At 38.5% G+C, this 15190-nt stretch overlaps 1 protein-coding gene across 4 annotated transcripts in view; it reads left to right on the top strand.

Moving 5' to 3' along the window:
* The first annotated feature begins 539 nt into the window (after positions 1-539).
* atn1 (atrophin 1) overlaps positions 540-15190 on the top strand; it is a 91030-nt gene continuing 76379 nt past the window's right edge. Inside the window, exons 1-6 of one of the 4 annotated variants that reach the window (XM_051931697.1) lie at positions 542-892; positions 1810-1999; positions 9037-9212; positions 10234-10380; positions 10991-11107; positions 11239-14039. In XM_051931697.1, coding sequence (XP_051787657.1) covers positions 9186-9212; positions 10234-10380; positions 10991-11107; positions 11239-14039 — 3092 coding nt within the window. In that variant the 5' untranslated portion in view covers positions 542-892; positions 1810-1999; positions 9037-9185. Of the gene's footprint in view, positions 897-1809; positions 2000-9036; positions 9213-10233; positions 10381-10990; positions 11108-11238; positions 14040-15190 lie in introns of all 4 variants that reach the window. The other 3 variants (XM_028810033.2, XM_028810031.2, XM_028810032.2) reach the window with 3 other exon arrangements.

Below are 15190 nucleotides of genomic sequence, written 5' to 3'. Positions count from 1 at the left end.
AACTGCATATTCCTTTCATCTTGTTTAAACCGTTTACACATGAAGGCTTTATTTTAGTAAATACACAAACATCTTACAAGCGAACGGGTTGACAAAATGTTTAAGCCGCTATTTTAATATATTCAACAATTGCCCATCGAACTTTTTGTCGAGCATCTCAAAAGTTGTTTTACTGTAGTCCTTTTCACGAAGCATGACCACAGCCTTAGCAGTCTTCGAATGGTTGGATACGTGTAGTTTACACGCTTAAAATAATGAATAGTTGATAAGCGATTTTAAAATGGTGAGCCTGGAAATCAGAGAGAGAGAAAAGGAGACTCAGTCGAACAGCACTGCATCCCCAGCTCCCCTCCCTCCGTCTTCGGATCTCTTGGTCTGCTGAACGCTTTCTCCCCCCCTTTTCTCTCTTTCTTTCTCTCTCTCTCTGCCTCTCCTTCCCTTCCCTTCTCTCTCTCTCTCCCTTCCAGTCCCTCCTCTAGGCCTCTCGCGCGTTCCCAATGGGGGGTCCATGCAAATCGTACGTGAGTGAGTGAGAGAGAGAGAGAGACACACACAGAGAGAGAGACAGAGAGGGAGTGAGAGTACGAGTGAGAGAGAGAGAGAGAGAGAAAGAGAGAGAGAGGAGGCTGACAAATGGACTCTTTGCAAACACAACACTGCCTAAGAAAATGACCAAGACTATATGAAACGAAGTGGCTGAAGCACGTTTAACCGATGCGCGTGCCCATACGAGCACCAGCGGCAAAGGGCACGCAGATCCAGCGGCGCTTCCAAGCATTTGTGGTACAATTATTGTTATAATGCTTGTTGAAATGCAGATTCGCGCAGGGATCGAAAAAGAGAAAGCGAGAATGTGGGGCGAGGAAGCCGCGCCGTAGTAATAGTAGCACTGGTAGGTAAGAAAAATATGCCGCTTTTGGGGAGGCATTCCTTCATTTTGTGCGCCGCCTGTCTGTCTGTCTGTCTCTCCCTCCGTCCGTGCGAGTACGTGTCTGTGTCTCTGGCTTTCATACCACCTTTAATACCACTGTCGCAAAGCCCCCGGTCTCCGAGTTAATGGTGGCACGTTTAAAGCGTGTGAAAAGCCTAATTTGATTTTTTGTTCTTCATATTCACCAGTGTGACGCGGGCTCCTCGCGGTATAGTTGGAAGCAGAACGCTAGCGTATGTTAAGGTCGGTGTATTCTTATTACATTTTTAATGCTAGCATTCCTTTTATATTGCAATTTTCATATTTGTCGGTGACGAAGTGATTAATGGGGTGAAATATGTATTTACTCCTAAACCATTTTGAGATATCTGTGTAACACACTGAAACACCATATGCAGCTTAGCCGGAATGAAAAGATTATGGTGCAGACTTGAGTACTGTAAGTGCAAACAGTGAATAAGCAATTATCGTCACGCCAAAATAAGCTTCCCAATGTTTTTCCGCGATGGATATAATTTTTTTAATCTGGAGCCTAGAATAAAATTTTGAAATTACAAACCATCTGATTACAGTTGATGCAAATAATTGTTGACATGTGATGAAACCATCCAGTAAGCAATATTCTTGTACAATAGTTTTGATATTTCAGTTCACAACTATGATCCATTGTGTTGCTTGTTTTTGACGGTTAATCAGGCAGGGTTTAAAAGGTGTTTTTTTAACCACTGCCTCATTTTTGAGGTCAGTCTTCGTTTGCTTTATTCACATCCTTCATAAAATAAGTGACCTATTGGCCTACTAAAGAAAGGGTCAGAGGGTAAAAAATAGCTCAGTCACATTCCTTTAATGGACTCAATAAAAATCATTGTCATTTTCAGGATGTGTCCCACCAGCAAAGCAACTTTCTGTCTAAACGCAAGTGTGGGTGCAAGAGGGGGTGGAATGTGTGCAGCAGACAGAGGTCAACGACCAAATGCGTTCCACATGAAATTAATGAAGAAGTGTGCGACGTTGGTATGGAAATGACACGTGTGGAATTTAATCTCTCATAGCTTGTTATACTTTAAGGTTTGTCCTCCTCATCAGAACATTTGTGTTTTCAACTGTCTAAATGATCCAGTATTCTGTTAGCATATAGAATCTAGACTATATTGTTTCAGTAACTTAGAACCTTTGTTCTCGCATACTTTATTCTGTTTGGCACAAGTGCATCTTTTTGCCTTAATCCTCTATTTAAACTATTGCTTAAAAATTAACAATATTTTATATATTACTGTTAAACATAGCTTTTATGATGCAATAGGTTTTTTAACCCTTTCTAGCATTACAATTTCCACTTGTGGCTAAATCTTTTTTGCTTAGGACAACTAGATAATCTTTTTATTTTTCCTCTGTTGATTCTCTGTGTCACCATGCAGAAGTCTTTTTCTGAGCTGATACAGAGGTTCATAAACCTCTGAAACTCAGGTAACCATTCATATGCCATCTTAAGCATTCAATCACTCTTTTTTAGTATACCATTTATATTTCAGGTGTAGTGAAGTATTGCATGTTCATGTTGCATTTTTTTGAATTGGTAAGCATTAATTAAAAATGGAATGGGATGTGTCATACCTAGGTTGATGGCTGTGGTATTGTGCAGTATATATTCTGTGAAGTTGGTACCTGTCCTCTGTGTTGAATCTTCTTCTTGAAGCCTGTGATAAAATGATTGTGCCGCCTTTCATGCAGCCACTCCCTAGGCACAAGATACCATGTTGCAAACAATATGCAAAACCTATAATGTTAAGTGTTTTTGTAATGTATGTTAAGAACAAATTATGACCACTTTTTCAGTTCTTAAAGTCAGTTGCAAAATTTGTGCAATAAATTTTGTTGGCACTTTTTCATTGTTCACTTTGATTGTTTAGGTTGTCATTGTCTTTGATACTTTAATATTTAGTACACTTATATATACCTTTGTCATGAAAAAAATAACATTTTATTACATGGAAGATTTTTCTTTGGATTTCTCAAAGCTGAGTAAAAGTCAGTTTTTTCTTCTCAATAGTAAATAACCAGTTTTCTTCCCAACATCCCCAAAGATGTATGGTGGATGTACACTCACCCAGTGTGTAACTGGGCACTGCACTGAAGTGGCTTCCTGCCTTGTTCGCAAAGCTGCTGGGATAGATCACCCTTCTCCACCCATCAGCTATGCATTTTTCCCCCGCTAAGTGAAGCCATTTGTTGCACTTGAGGTATGCAGCAGCTTTGCATGTATTGCCATCCGTATGTGTTTTTAACTATTTCATTAGACCAGGTGCTTAAAAGATGTGATATCTGACCATATTATGTTTTTTTTTGCATTGCATGGCTGGCTTATTGATGTAAGCTGTGGTATCTGGTCATATTGCGTTTATTTTTTTTACTTTGCAAGGCTAGTCTATTGATGTTGAAACTTTCAGAACCGAGTACGGCAGCAGGTTATGGTAAGCCATTTTATTAGGTACAAATATGTGAAGTGTCCACCTAGTTACTCCTTCGTTCTCCTGAATACTGACAAGCCAGGTTTAATCAGGTCCAATCATTGCTGGTTCTAGGCTACAAAAGAGCTGAGGTGTTTAGGGCTAAAGGCCATCCATATTTATTTGTTGAACTGTACACATTCGAGGCAAGACTATCTGGAGCCAGCTGATGGGTGAACTGGAGTACTGATGAAATGTGTCTTAGCAATTTTGACACTGGATACCAATTCTTTACCCAACCATATCTGCAGTAGAGCAACAGAATAGTTGGGTTTAGTATATATTACAGTGTCCCTTTTGATGTAGCCTGAGTAGAATTCAGATTGCTGTTTTTGGCAGAATGTTGATTTTTACATTTAGCTTATTAACTTGTTTTAATTTAACATACAATGCAAATATAATGAAAAAGGAATAATGCTTCAGGTGAACTATTACCTTTTTGTTCAACTTACAAGTACAGTGGTATTGATAATATTTTGCATCACTCATAAATGCCAAAATAACCTTCACCAGTTAAACTCATTGAAGTGTGTGATGCTTTCGAGTTTCTCTGTTGCAATATGCCTCATGTGAGTTCTGAGCAAGAGCATTGTGCCTTAATATGTGTTTTATTGGTTTGCACCCTCCCACGCCTTAACCTATTGTCTATGGGGGGAGAGTGAAAGCTTTAGATTCATCAAAAATTTCGATCTCTGGTTTTTGACGGATCTTGACGTTTTAGGGTTCCCTGGTATTGAAAACATCGATACTGATGGTGTTTGTGTGTCTGTCTGTGTTTGTGTCTATGTGTCATAGTTTCTTGAGGATGGTCTTGGGCTAAAACGGCTGGACAGAAAAATACCAAACACAAAACATAAGCTATTATGAGATGATGATACTGATTAGTGTTTGTGCCAAAGAGAAAAGAGGCAGTCTAGAGGAACCCTCAAATACTGTAATTCTGCAATTAATTATGAATTCTTCTTGTTAAGTGGTATCGTAATGACCTATTTTATGATCAGAAAGATCAGCATCAGAGCGGTAAATAATTACCGAAATGTTATAAAATAGTTCGGGTAACTACTGACGCTCATGTCCAAATTTTTGTTCTTTCTCCATGGACTTGTAGGTTGTTTAGAAGATCAGTATAATTTGTGTGAAATCTTGTCTTGGTGTCATAATACAAATTCCATGGTGTGATAAAGTTATACAAGTGACATATATTTGACAAATAGAGATCTGAATTGTTAGTTTGCAATCTATTAATGATGACTCAAGAAGGTCAAGGTTCAGAGTACATCAACAGTAGACTTGGAGCTGTAGGGCTTTGCAGTTTCAGAATTTCTAAATATTTCTTTCAAACTTCTGATTATTTGAAATTACTGATTGTGAGTGTCTGTGTTTGGTGCTTTTGGGTATAGTGCCAGTTTGCATGAAAATGTTTGCACCAGACATGTTCAACTTATATGCATGTATTAAAAAATAATACAACTGAAACTGAGGTGGTCAAACTATTTTGTGTGTGTTATTTCTTGTATCTGGCAGTGTTATATTATTATTGGTCCTCTAGTTTTAACTATGTTGCACTTTTGTCAATAGTATTATTTATTGTAATGTATCCTATTCTCTTTTAAGAAATATTTTGTGTTGTTACCAGTGTTAAGTATAACTCTACCTACAGAATGTATTACTCTTAGGCAAGTTTGAGGTGTTACATTCTTCTTCAGTACAGGTTTAAATTGGTATGGGGTGCCTTTATATAAGAGGAAAACCTAGGCAAAAATTTTGGTAGATTACTGCAAACAATTGGATGCTGCTGTAAAATTATGGTAGACTGTGTTTTGACCCTAGTATTTAAGATGAAGGATTGTTTCTGAGCTGGGTGCCTCCATTGTAACTTTTGTGCTGTGCTCCTCTGCAAGCAGTCTGGTTTCCTCCTACATTCAAATAAATGCTGTCATGTCATTTGCTTATTCTAAATTTTACCAGGGTGACTGTGTTTAAGACTGTGTTTGTGACTTGAACAAACTGACTTGCATCCATTTCCAATTCCGTCCATTCATGCATCCATTCATCCACTGATTTCCTGAGCTTTAGTCTGTTTTCTGTGGTGAAAGGTACTGGAAGCTACCGTAACAGTATTGGGTTCATTGCAGAAACCAGCTATAGACAAGGGTCACAAGGGTCCAAACTATTTAAGGGCACTATCAGTTTATACACCTTGATTCTCCGGGGTAATTTAATTATAATAATAGGATTAACATCTCTTTTAGCAAGTACTGGTGCACCCCAAGTTAAGGCCTGCTCTCTTCCTTGTATTTATAATTCTTAGAAAGTGTTAGTTTGATCTCTTTGTTCATGACCCCATGTATCACAAATTGGTCCCAGTTAAGGCTACATGTTGTGATCTTACAGACCAACTGAATAAAGACCTCTCTAGGACAAGTGAACGGACTTTGGGTTTGTATGTGCTGTTCAGTACAGTAGAAACAAAGGTGTTTTATATATATATATATATATATACAGTGCATCCGGAAAGTATTCACAGCGCATCACTTTTTCTACATTTTGTTATGTTTCAGCCTTATTCCAAAATGGATTAAATTAATTTTTTTCCTCAGAATTCTACACACAACACCCCATAATGACAACATGAAAAAAGTTTACTTGAGGTTTTTGAAAATTTATTAAAAATAAAAAAATTAAGAAAGCACATGTACATAAGTATTCACAGCCTTTGCCGTGAAGCTCGAAATTGATCTCAGGAGCATCCTGTTTCCCCTGATCATCCTTGACATGTTTCTGCAGCTTAATTGGAGTCCACCTGTGGTAAATTCAGTTGACTGGACATGATTTGGAAAGGCACACACCTGTCTATATAAGGTCCCACAGTTGACAGTTCATGTCAGAGCACAAACCAAGCAGGAATTGTCTGTAGACCTCCGAGACAGGATTGTCTCGAGGCACATATCTGGGGAAGGTTACAGAAAAATTTCTGCTGCTTTGAAGGTCCCAATGAGCACAGTGGCCTCCATCATCCGTAAGTGGAAGAATTTCGAAACCACCAGGACTCTTCCTAGAGCTGGCTGGCCATCTAAACTGAGCGATCGGGGGAGAAGGTCCTTAGTCAGGGAGGTGACCAAGAACCCAATGGTCACTCTGTCAGAGCTCCAGAGGTCCTCTGTGGAGAGAGGAGAACCTTCCAGAAGGACAACCATCTCTGCAGCAATCCACCAATCAGGCCTGTATGGTAGAGTGGCCAGACGGAAGCCACTCCTTAGTAAAAGGCACATGGCAGCCTGCCTGGAGTTTGCCAGAAGGCACCTGAAGGACTCTCAGACCATGAGAAAGAAAATTCTCTGGTCTGATGAGACAAAGATGGAACTCTTTGGTGTGAATGCCAGGCGTCACGTTTGGAGGAAACCTGGCACCATCCCTCCAGTGGAGCATGGTGATGGCAGCATCATGCTGTGGGGATGTTTTTCAGTGGCAGGAACTGGGAGACTAGTCAGGATAAAGGGAAAGATGACTGCAGCAATGTACAGAGACATCCTGGATGAAAACCTGCTCCAGAGCGCTCTTGACCTCAGACTGGGGCGACGGTTCATCTTTCAGCAGGACAACGACCCTAAGCACACAGCCAAGATATCAAAGGAGTGGCTTCAGGACAACTCTGTGAATGTCCTTGAGTGACCCAGCCAGAGCTCAGACTTGAATCCAATTGAATATCTCTGGAGAGATCTTAAAATGGCTGTGCACCGACGCTTCCCATCCAACCTGATGGAGCTTGAGAGGTGCTACAAAGAGGAATGTGCGAAACTGGCCAAGGATAGGTGTGCCAAGCTTGTGGCATCATATTCAACAAGACTTGAGGCTGTAATTGCTGCCAAAGGTGCAGCCTCAAAGTATTGAGCAAAGGCTGTGAATACTTATGTACATGTGATTTCTCAGTTTTTTTATTTTTAATAAATTTGCAAAATCCTCAAGTAAACTTTTTTCACGTTGTCATTATGGGGTGTTGTGTGTAGAATTCTGAGGAAAAAAATGAATTTAATCCATTTTGGAATAAGGCTGTAACATAACAAAAGATGGAAAAAGTGATGCGCTGTGAATGCTTTCTGGATGCACTGTATATATATATATATATATATATATATATATATATAGAATATCTATATATCTATATATATATATATATATATATATATATGTGTCTTATTGTTATATGTAGCTTGGAAAGATCACATCAGATCCAGCACTATTAGAGCAGAGTAACACCTAAACTTCCATCTATGAGCGACCCAAGTGTTACCTCATTTTACCCTATGTGTAGCAAACAAAAACTTTGTTTAGGTAACCTTGGAGTGTTGCTGTCCAATATGGACATGGATATGAACATGAATAAGATGATTCTAATGTTACTAGGAAGCCCACTGACGATCTGTTGTCAGCCTGTTCTTAAAAAAATGTCATATTTTAAAGGCAGACCTAGTTCTGGAGCTTCATCATAATCACTGAGTGACTAGAAACTATGCAAATGCCCTACTCTTCTCTCTTACCATATCATGATCACTCCCTAGTCATTGTGCTGACAGTTGAGTAATTTGCCAAACTTGTGAGGACACTACCCAGTCCAGGCATTGTTCAGTTATTTAAAACTGTAGTGAACCATCTGAATCTCTAATGGATGTCATAGCTACTGTGTCATTTTGCCTTTCTGAAGTTCTTTCTTTGTTACGAAAAAAAAAAGCCTTGCCTTTTAACCAATAATGACCTACTCTGGAATGTGAAAGTAAACCCCAAATGGAGAAGTGGAAAAAATAACCTCATATGAACAGTGATTCGTTTCAGGATTTCAATATTTCCTTGGAGCTGTATGACAGCAATGTTAAATAGTGTGCCATCTTGCTATTCTGAATGAGCAGAATGGAAAAATTGGAAGTATGCTTCCAATTTTACCCAACCTGCTAATATGAATGTTTAGTTATGCCTACTGTAGAACAGTAATGGCAAGATTTGAGGCATGAAGAATTTTTAGACTTAAAAAACTGAAAATGGGTGTGACGTACAGCAGACTTCAAAATATCATGTAGATTGACCATGATATAATCAGATGTTTATTATAACAGCAAAGTAGGTCCTTTTGTTGGTAGTCGTTGTTTTTTTGCTATATGAAATGTTATACAAGGTACACAATTATGACAGTTATGATGTGGAATAGGTGAATGTGGGGATTATAATGACATGGAAAGCAACTTAAATTTAATGTTTATATTGTTGCATTTTAGTATATTTATTTTCTGAAAGCTAATTTTATGTCCATAGTGAATGTTTAAACTGGTGTTTTATTTGCACTCAAATAATGTCACCTTTATTTCCTTTTAAAGTCATAAATGTATCTTCACAATTTAAAACCCTTCAATAGATCCGTACATTGTCAATAAATAATTTAGTTATTATGTATGCAAAATTATGACCCAGTTGTTGAATTCTATGTTTCTCTCACTCCATAGCTAGTATTTTTTTGTACAGTGCCTTCTTCCTGAATCTGATTATCTTAACTGAGAAACAGATAATACACTTAATCCATGCCTTTTTTTCTTGATTTTTTTCCCCCAGATTGTAAAAATTAAGCAGTTCCCCTACATTTTGTCATTTAGAGAACAAGAGCCCAGTGTAGCGTTTGAAAGTCTTTAATCTTCAAGACTGGAGGCAAAAGAAGAACACCTCCTAAATTTGGAGAAAATGGGCCACACATTTTGCGGATCATGAAAACGCGGAACAATAAAGGATCGGTGAGTTACAGTTTTTTTCAAAATATTATTTGTGTATATTGTGTATAATATGGTTAAGGTGGCACAGTAGTTCCACATGTTCTGTTTCTGCAGTTGAGATGTCAGAGCCCTTGTATGAATTCTTTATTGAAAAATGATATTTTCACAGTTTTTGTTTGTCTTTAGTCTCTTTTCACCATCCAAAAATCATGCTGTCAGGGTGCTTGTATGTTTGTGCCTGCCTTGTGGTGCACCATATTTTGTGAGGCTTGTGCTCCCTTTTGATACTTTCTGTGGTAAAACTATTATGGAAGACGTTGACTGATGGAAGAACACTTTCTGAAGTTTTGTGCAGTTCTCAATTACCCAGTTATAATACATTTTTTAAGTTTCTAATACAGTTTTTACCAATTATTAATTACAATTAATAATTCTTTATTACTCAGTAAAAGTTAAAAATAGATATATTGGTTTTCCTGTGCTTTGCCCAGTAAAAGAAGCTCGTAAGAGGAAGATGACTTGTCTCTAAATGAGAAGTTGCTGAATTGATTAGAGGAACAATAAAAAAAAACTTCTTTGATGACATTAAAAAAAACTGTGAAATTATGTTTTTATTGTGCTGCAATAAATATGTTTTATAGCATTAATTATATTTTTTGGTATCGCATTTTTTCTAATATCTTCAAAAGCCCCTTTACTTTTGCATTTATTTTTATAGTACTCCTTAAAGAATGCGTAAGATTTGTATTTCTCTTATCTTGCCTCAGAATTTTAGTTTGTGACTAAGGTTAAAAGCTTAACCACCCCTCATGGTTTGACAGTTGCGTTATTTTACATAGTGCATTTACCATTTTGGGATGAATAAAGTACTATCTACCTGTCTGTCTGAGAGCAAGAATATGTGCAATGGCTGCATACCATGTTTGCTGCAATACAATCTTAAGATACGTAATGCTTGCCTAATAACTCAGGTGACAATAAAAAATAAGACTTGAAGGTGCAACTATTTGGTTTTAAGCTTATAACTTTATTTCTTTAATAGATGTCAGTGCGCAGCAGTCGAAAGAAGGAAGTCTCCTCTTTATCAGAAGAATTGAAAGGCACGCGAAATCATACTTCATCCGCAGGGGGCAGTACTGGCAGTGGAAACAGAAATGTAGGCTGTGAAACTAAACATGAAGTTATCACGGTGTGTTTAAGCCATTTATTTTTTTCACAGCTTTGGTTATATATAATAAAGCATGCATTTGTCTATTATTTTATGTTATGTATGCAGATGGCACTGTTTAAAGCCTTTTATTTCATAATAAATTTACTTGCCTACCCTGACCGGCGCGTGAATTGTATCAAGAGATTTCATAGTATTTTTGTGCTTTTGGACCACATCTACAAAAGAACAGTTCCTTCATCCAAAAGTTAATATGTTCATGATGTCAGTTCGATATGTCACTTTTTTCACTCAAGTTTCTGCTACTATTTTATATACTTGTGTCAGTTCCTTTGGTTATATTTTTGCTCTTTTTTTGTACCTCATTCTTGATACAAAGAACTGTTCAATTACCTTAGTACATAATATATGTTGTGAAGACATAATTAGTGCACATAGTTTATTTTTGAATGATTAAACAAAAATCAGTGTTACTCTACTCTATATTGACTGGCATACGGTATAGGTTACTTATAAATGTGACTGGCACATGCACTTAAAACTCTTAGTTTGTAATAGTCCTGATTGCAAAGGCTCTTTTGTTTAGTGAGGCAATAAAGCTAATCTCATTGTGCAAAATATTCTATTTCAGAAGGAGACAAGTGAAGGGGTGGGGAGGGACCGTGCCAGTGGACGTTCACGAGCACGAGACTCCTCAGAAAGTGATGGAGATGGTGCAGGGAGACATGCTAAAAAGCAGAGGCTGCAGGTGAGTTTAAATCAACAATTTCTAGAAATAAAAGAGTTTTGAAAATTTATTTGGCTGAAATTTTAAAAGAAGAGGAAAAATATCTTAGAGACACTCATGATACTCTGCTCTCTTTCTTTTGCCTTAAATAGGACAGCACTTCCACTCCTGCTGCATCAAGCTCCGTCCCAACATTGGAAGTGAGTCTAGTCAAAGAAAATGCTAGCCGAAGTCATGCAAGAAGGGGTAACATCTTGAATCAGAGGAGGATAGGAGATGACAGTGATAATGAAGACAACCAGTCAAATGCAAGCGTCAGCAGTGTGGAAAGTAGTAGAAGCAGTAGCAGTGGCCGTGATATTGATCAGGACAATCTCAGTTCTTCTCCCAGTCTTTCAGCCTCCCCCATGGGTAGCCTTGATTCTGATTCTGATTCAAACTCTATTGCTGCTGAGAAAACAGTTTGCTCTACAAGCAAGACTGAGGCTGCAGACACAAGCAGAAGCTACTTGCTTCCATCCACAACCCTAGCTACCACCATGAGTATGCCCCAGCCATGTCTATCTACTCAGCTGACAAAAAGCCAGCCATCTTCTGCCAAAAATGATACTCATAACTTTTCATCTTCTACAGTGTTTCTTCAGTCTGCCTCAATGGCATCACAAACTAATTTACCCCCACCACCAGCACTTAAACCTCTTTCTGTTGGCTCTACTCAGGCTGTTCACCAGCCAGGTTTGGAAAAAACGGACAAATCAAGTCCACCAAATGTTCCAATTAGTAGAGCTGATCCACAACAGCAACAGTGTGCTGTTGCTGCTCCTCCTCCACCTCCTTCTCATCCACCACCACCACCACCACCATCACAACCACCTCATGGAACAAATTCATCTGTTATGGTAACCCATGGTAAATATTCCTTGCCTAATCCTGGTGTTTGGGGAGCATCTCCAAATCTGAGTTTACCAAGCTCAGGAGCTACCCAGCAGTCTTGGGGATCACAGCCAATTTCCACAACTTCCAGTTCCAGCTACACCAGATATGGACAGCACCTTCAGTATCAGAAGCAAGGAGCACACACAACATATGGTCAACAACATTCCCATCATCTTCCACTTGGTAGTCCCCAGCAGAACCGTGACTATTCTCAGTCTCACGTGGGACAAGGTACAGCCAGAGATTTTTTGAATATAAACTCTCAGAATCGAGATTCTTATAATTCTGGTGTACCATTTCAGAGTTTTCCATCATCTGGACAAAATAATCCACCATCGACTCATGGTAGCAGAGAGTTTACAAACTCCTCTTCTCAGAGCAGGGAGTTTACGTTGGGAACTGCCCAGATCCCGAACAGGACATGTTCAGAAACAAAAATTGGGCAGTCTCAGGACAGAGATTTCTCCAATATTCAGCCAAAACAGCCACGAGACTATCCCTCTACAAATAGCCAGGTACAAAATTATACAAGTTTACCTTCTCAAGGTAGAGAATTTTCAAACTCTACTCCTCAGTTGCAATCCAGGGATATTTCTAACCCTAATTTGCAAGCTCAGCAGTCAAGAGAAGCAAGTAATAGCAATCAACAATCCAGGGACTATGTTGGTCTTTCTCAAGCAAGTAGAGACTTTGTGAATTCAGCACCCCAGAATAGAGAATATTCAAACTCTAAATGTCCGCCACATCCTCGGGAGTTCACAAGCCTTAATGTTTCAAGTCAGTCATCCAGAGAATTCAACAATTCCAATCCACAGCCTCAGAGCAGAGACTTCTCTAATTTGGGCTTTCACCAACCGGCAGCTAATGACTATACTACCCTAAATCCACCAGGAAGAGAGTTTCAGAATTCCAGTACTCAAATCCAAAACAGGGATTTATATAATACCAGTACACCAGTTAGGGATTATTCCAGTTCTAACTCTCAAACACATCCTTCAGCCTCCCAGGGATCTCAGACTAGCCAAAGCCCTTTATCTAGCAATTTTTCAAGCTCTCTGTCAGGCTCATCCATATCTCCTTCTATCCACCCTAATTCCTCTGCTTCTCTTACTCCCATTGGTCAGTACCGTCCAAGTTCTGCCCAAAACCCAAGTTCCCAGCAAATACCTTCTAGTCAAGGAGCTACAGATAGAGAGCTATATGGAGGGGGAAATTACCAGGGATTGAGCCAAATACAAACGTCTCCCCCACCCAGTTCTTGTACATCACTTATCAATAATCAAAATCCCAATACTTCTATCTCATCTACTCCCCAGACACCTTACCCCTACCATTACCAATCAAATTCCACTTCTCCTATTTCTGCAGCATCTACTTCACACAACCCCTTACCTGCTCCCACTGGCTGTCCACCATCTGCTACCAACATTTCTAATAATTCTCCTAATGCAACCAGTAACAACAGCACCTCACAAACCACTATTACTCCCACTCCAGTATCAGCACTAGGTTTTAGATCACCTTCATTCACAGCTAACACAACACCCACTGTTTTGCATTCACCGTCCCTAAACAATTCTTCTTATTCTGCCAGCATGAATAGCAGTTCTGTGTGCAGCAGTATTAGCAACACTACTTGTCCTGCTTCTTCCTCAACTCAAATTCCTTCTGTTTTAAACACTAGTCTAAATTCATCTCCCAGCAATATTTCTGGCAAGCCACCACCTTCTTTGAGCAGTACTACTAATTCTGTCTTGAACACTGTCCACCGGCCATCAAGCCCTGCTTCCCCAGGCACAAGTCCCGCTCAGTCCTATAAAACATCTAGCCCAATCCATCCACCTGTTTCTGGACCTACACCTCAGTCAGCGGATTCATCTTCAATCCTTCAGGCTCCAACACTTATCAAGGAAGAGCCAAATGAAGAAGAAGTAGAAAGTCCACCGCCTATTCCAAGAAGTCCATCTCCAGATCCTAAGGTGGTAGATATTCCAGTTCATGCCAGTCAGTCAGCAAGGTGCGTAATTTTATTATAGAATTATTTGTGAAGTTTGTCAAACTGTTTGTGAAAATTCTCTGACTGAAAATCAAGGGATTCAACTAGCACTTTGGAAATATTTCATTTTCTTGTTATTTTTTCATTCCACAAAGCATGTTTGTGCTTTAATAAAAAGTGTTTTACAGTTATAAGTAAAATTAATATTTTTTCTAGGTTAATTTGTTTGTCCATGCAGAAATTAAGTGCTGTTGTTTCAAGTATCAAGAAAACCCTAGAAGTAAATGCTGTTTGGTACACAATTTTAAAAAAAGTGTGCATGTGAAAACGTGTAAGAATTTTTTAGCTTAGTTATTTTTTTCTCAAAGCTAGTTTAATATAAGTCAGAGCTAAAGGATAAGTTTGGTATTTTTTGTTATAGTTGAAACTGTTTCTTCACAATCATGGTGTATATTAGTTCGCCACATGTTATATAGTAAAGCATATTTCATAAATTTTAAAAAATAAGTAGCTCTCCCTTGGATTTTGTAATGGAACCTATGGATACCAGTGCCCCAGTATAAAGAAATGCCTTAAAATATACCAAGTACATTCATTTTACAAGACAAAAATGTTATTAAGTATTAATCTGCATCTTGGGATTAAACACATATTGTAAAACAGCATAGCCGTGTTGTTTTAAGAAGGTAAAAAGTACAACCCATTGTTTAGAGATTCAGCAATTTCAAAAACAGACTGGCTGTGGACTTCATGTTGCCAACTACCTCGCTCATCTTTTACTGAAGCAAATTTTCAGCCCCTAGAGTGTGGTTTCACCTTATCACCAAGAGGGTTACTTGCATTATTGAATGTTGATGCCCAGATGTGAATTGTTGTCTATTTTATGTATACAGCTAAATAATAATAACTGAAAAGTGCACATTTACAATTGCTTATATTCTTTCTATATACAGAAGCTTATTTCTTTCGCAAAGAAATTGCCTGCTGCTGCTGAATTAATACAGCACACATGTGCCACATTGAGGAAATGCATGCACATACCATAAAATCGAATGACAAGAACTAAACAAACATTATATGCATCAATTCATTCATCTTCCTAACTCGCTTATCTAGGGGCAGGGTAGTGGGATGTCAGGAGCCTAGACCAACAAGCAGTGAACACAGGACAG

The sequence above is a fragment of the Erpetoichthys calabaricus genome, chromosome 9 (genome assembly GCF_900747795.2).
Source record: "Erpetoichthys calabaricus chromosome 9, fErpCal1.3, whole genome shotgun sequence".
Taxonomy (NCBI): Eukaryota; Metazoa; Chordata; class Cladistia; order Polypteriformes; family Polypteridae; genus Erpetoichthys; species Erpetoichthys calabaricus.
This window is presented reverse-complemented; position numbering and strand designations above follow the sequence as displayed.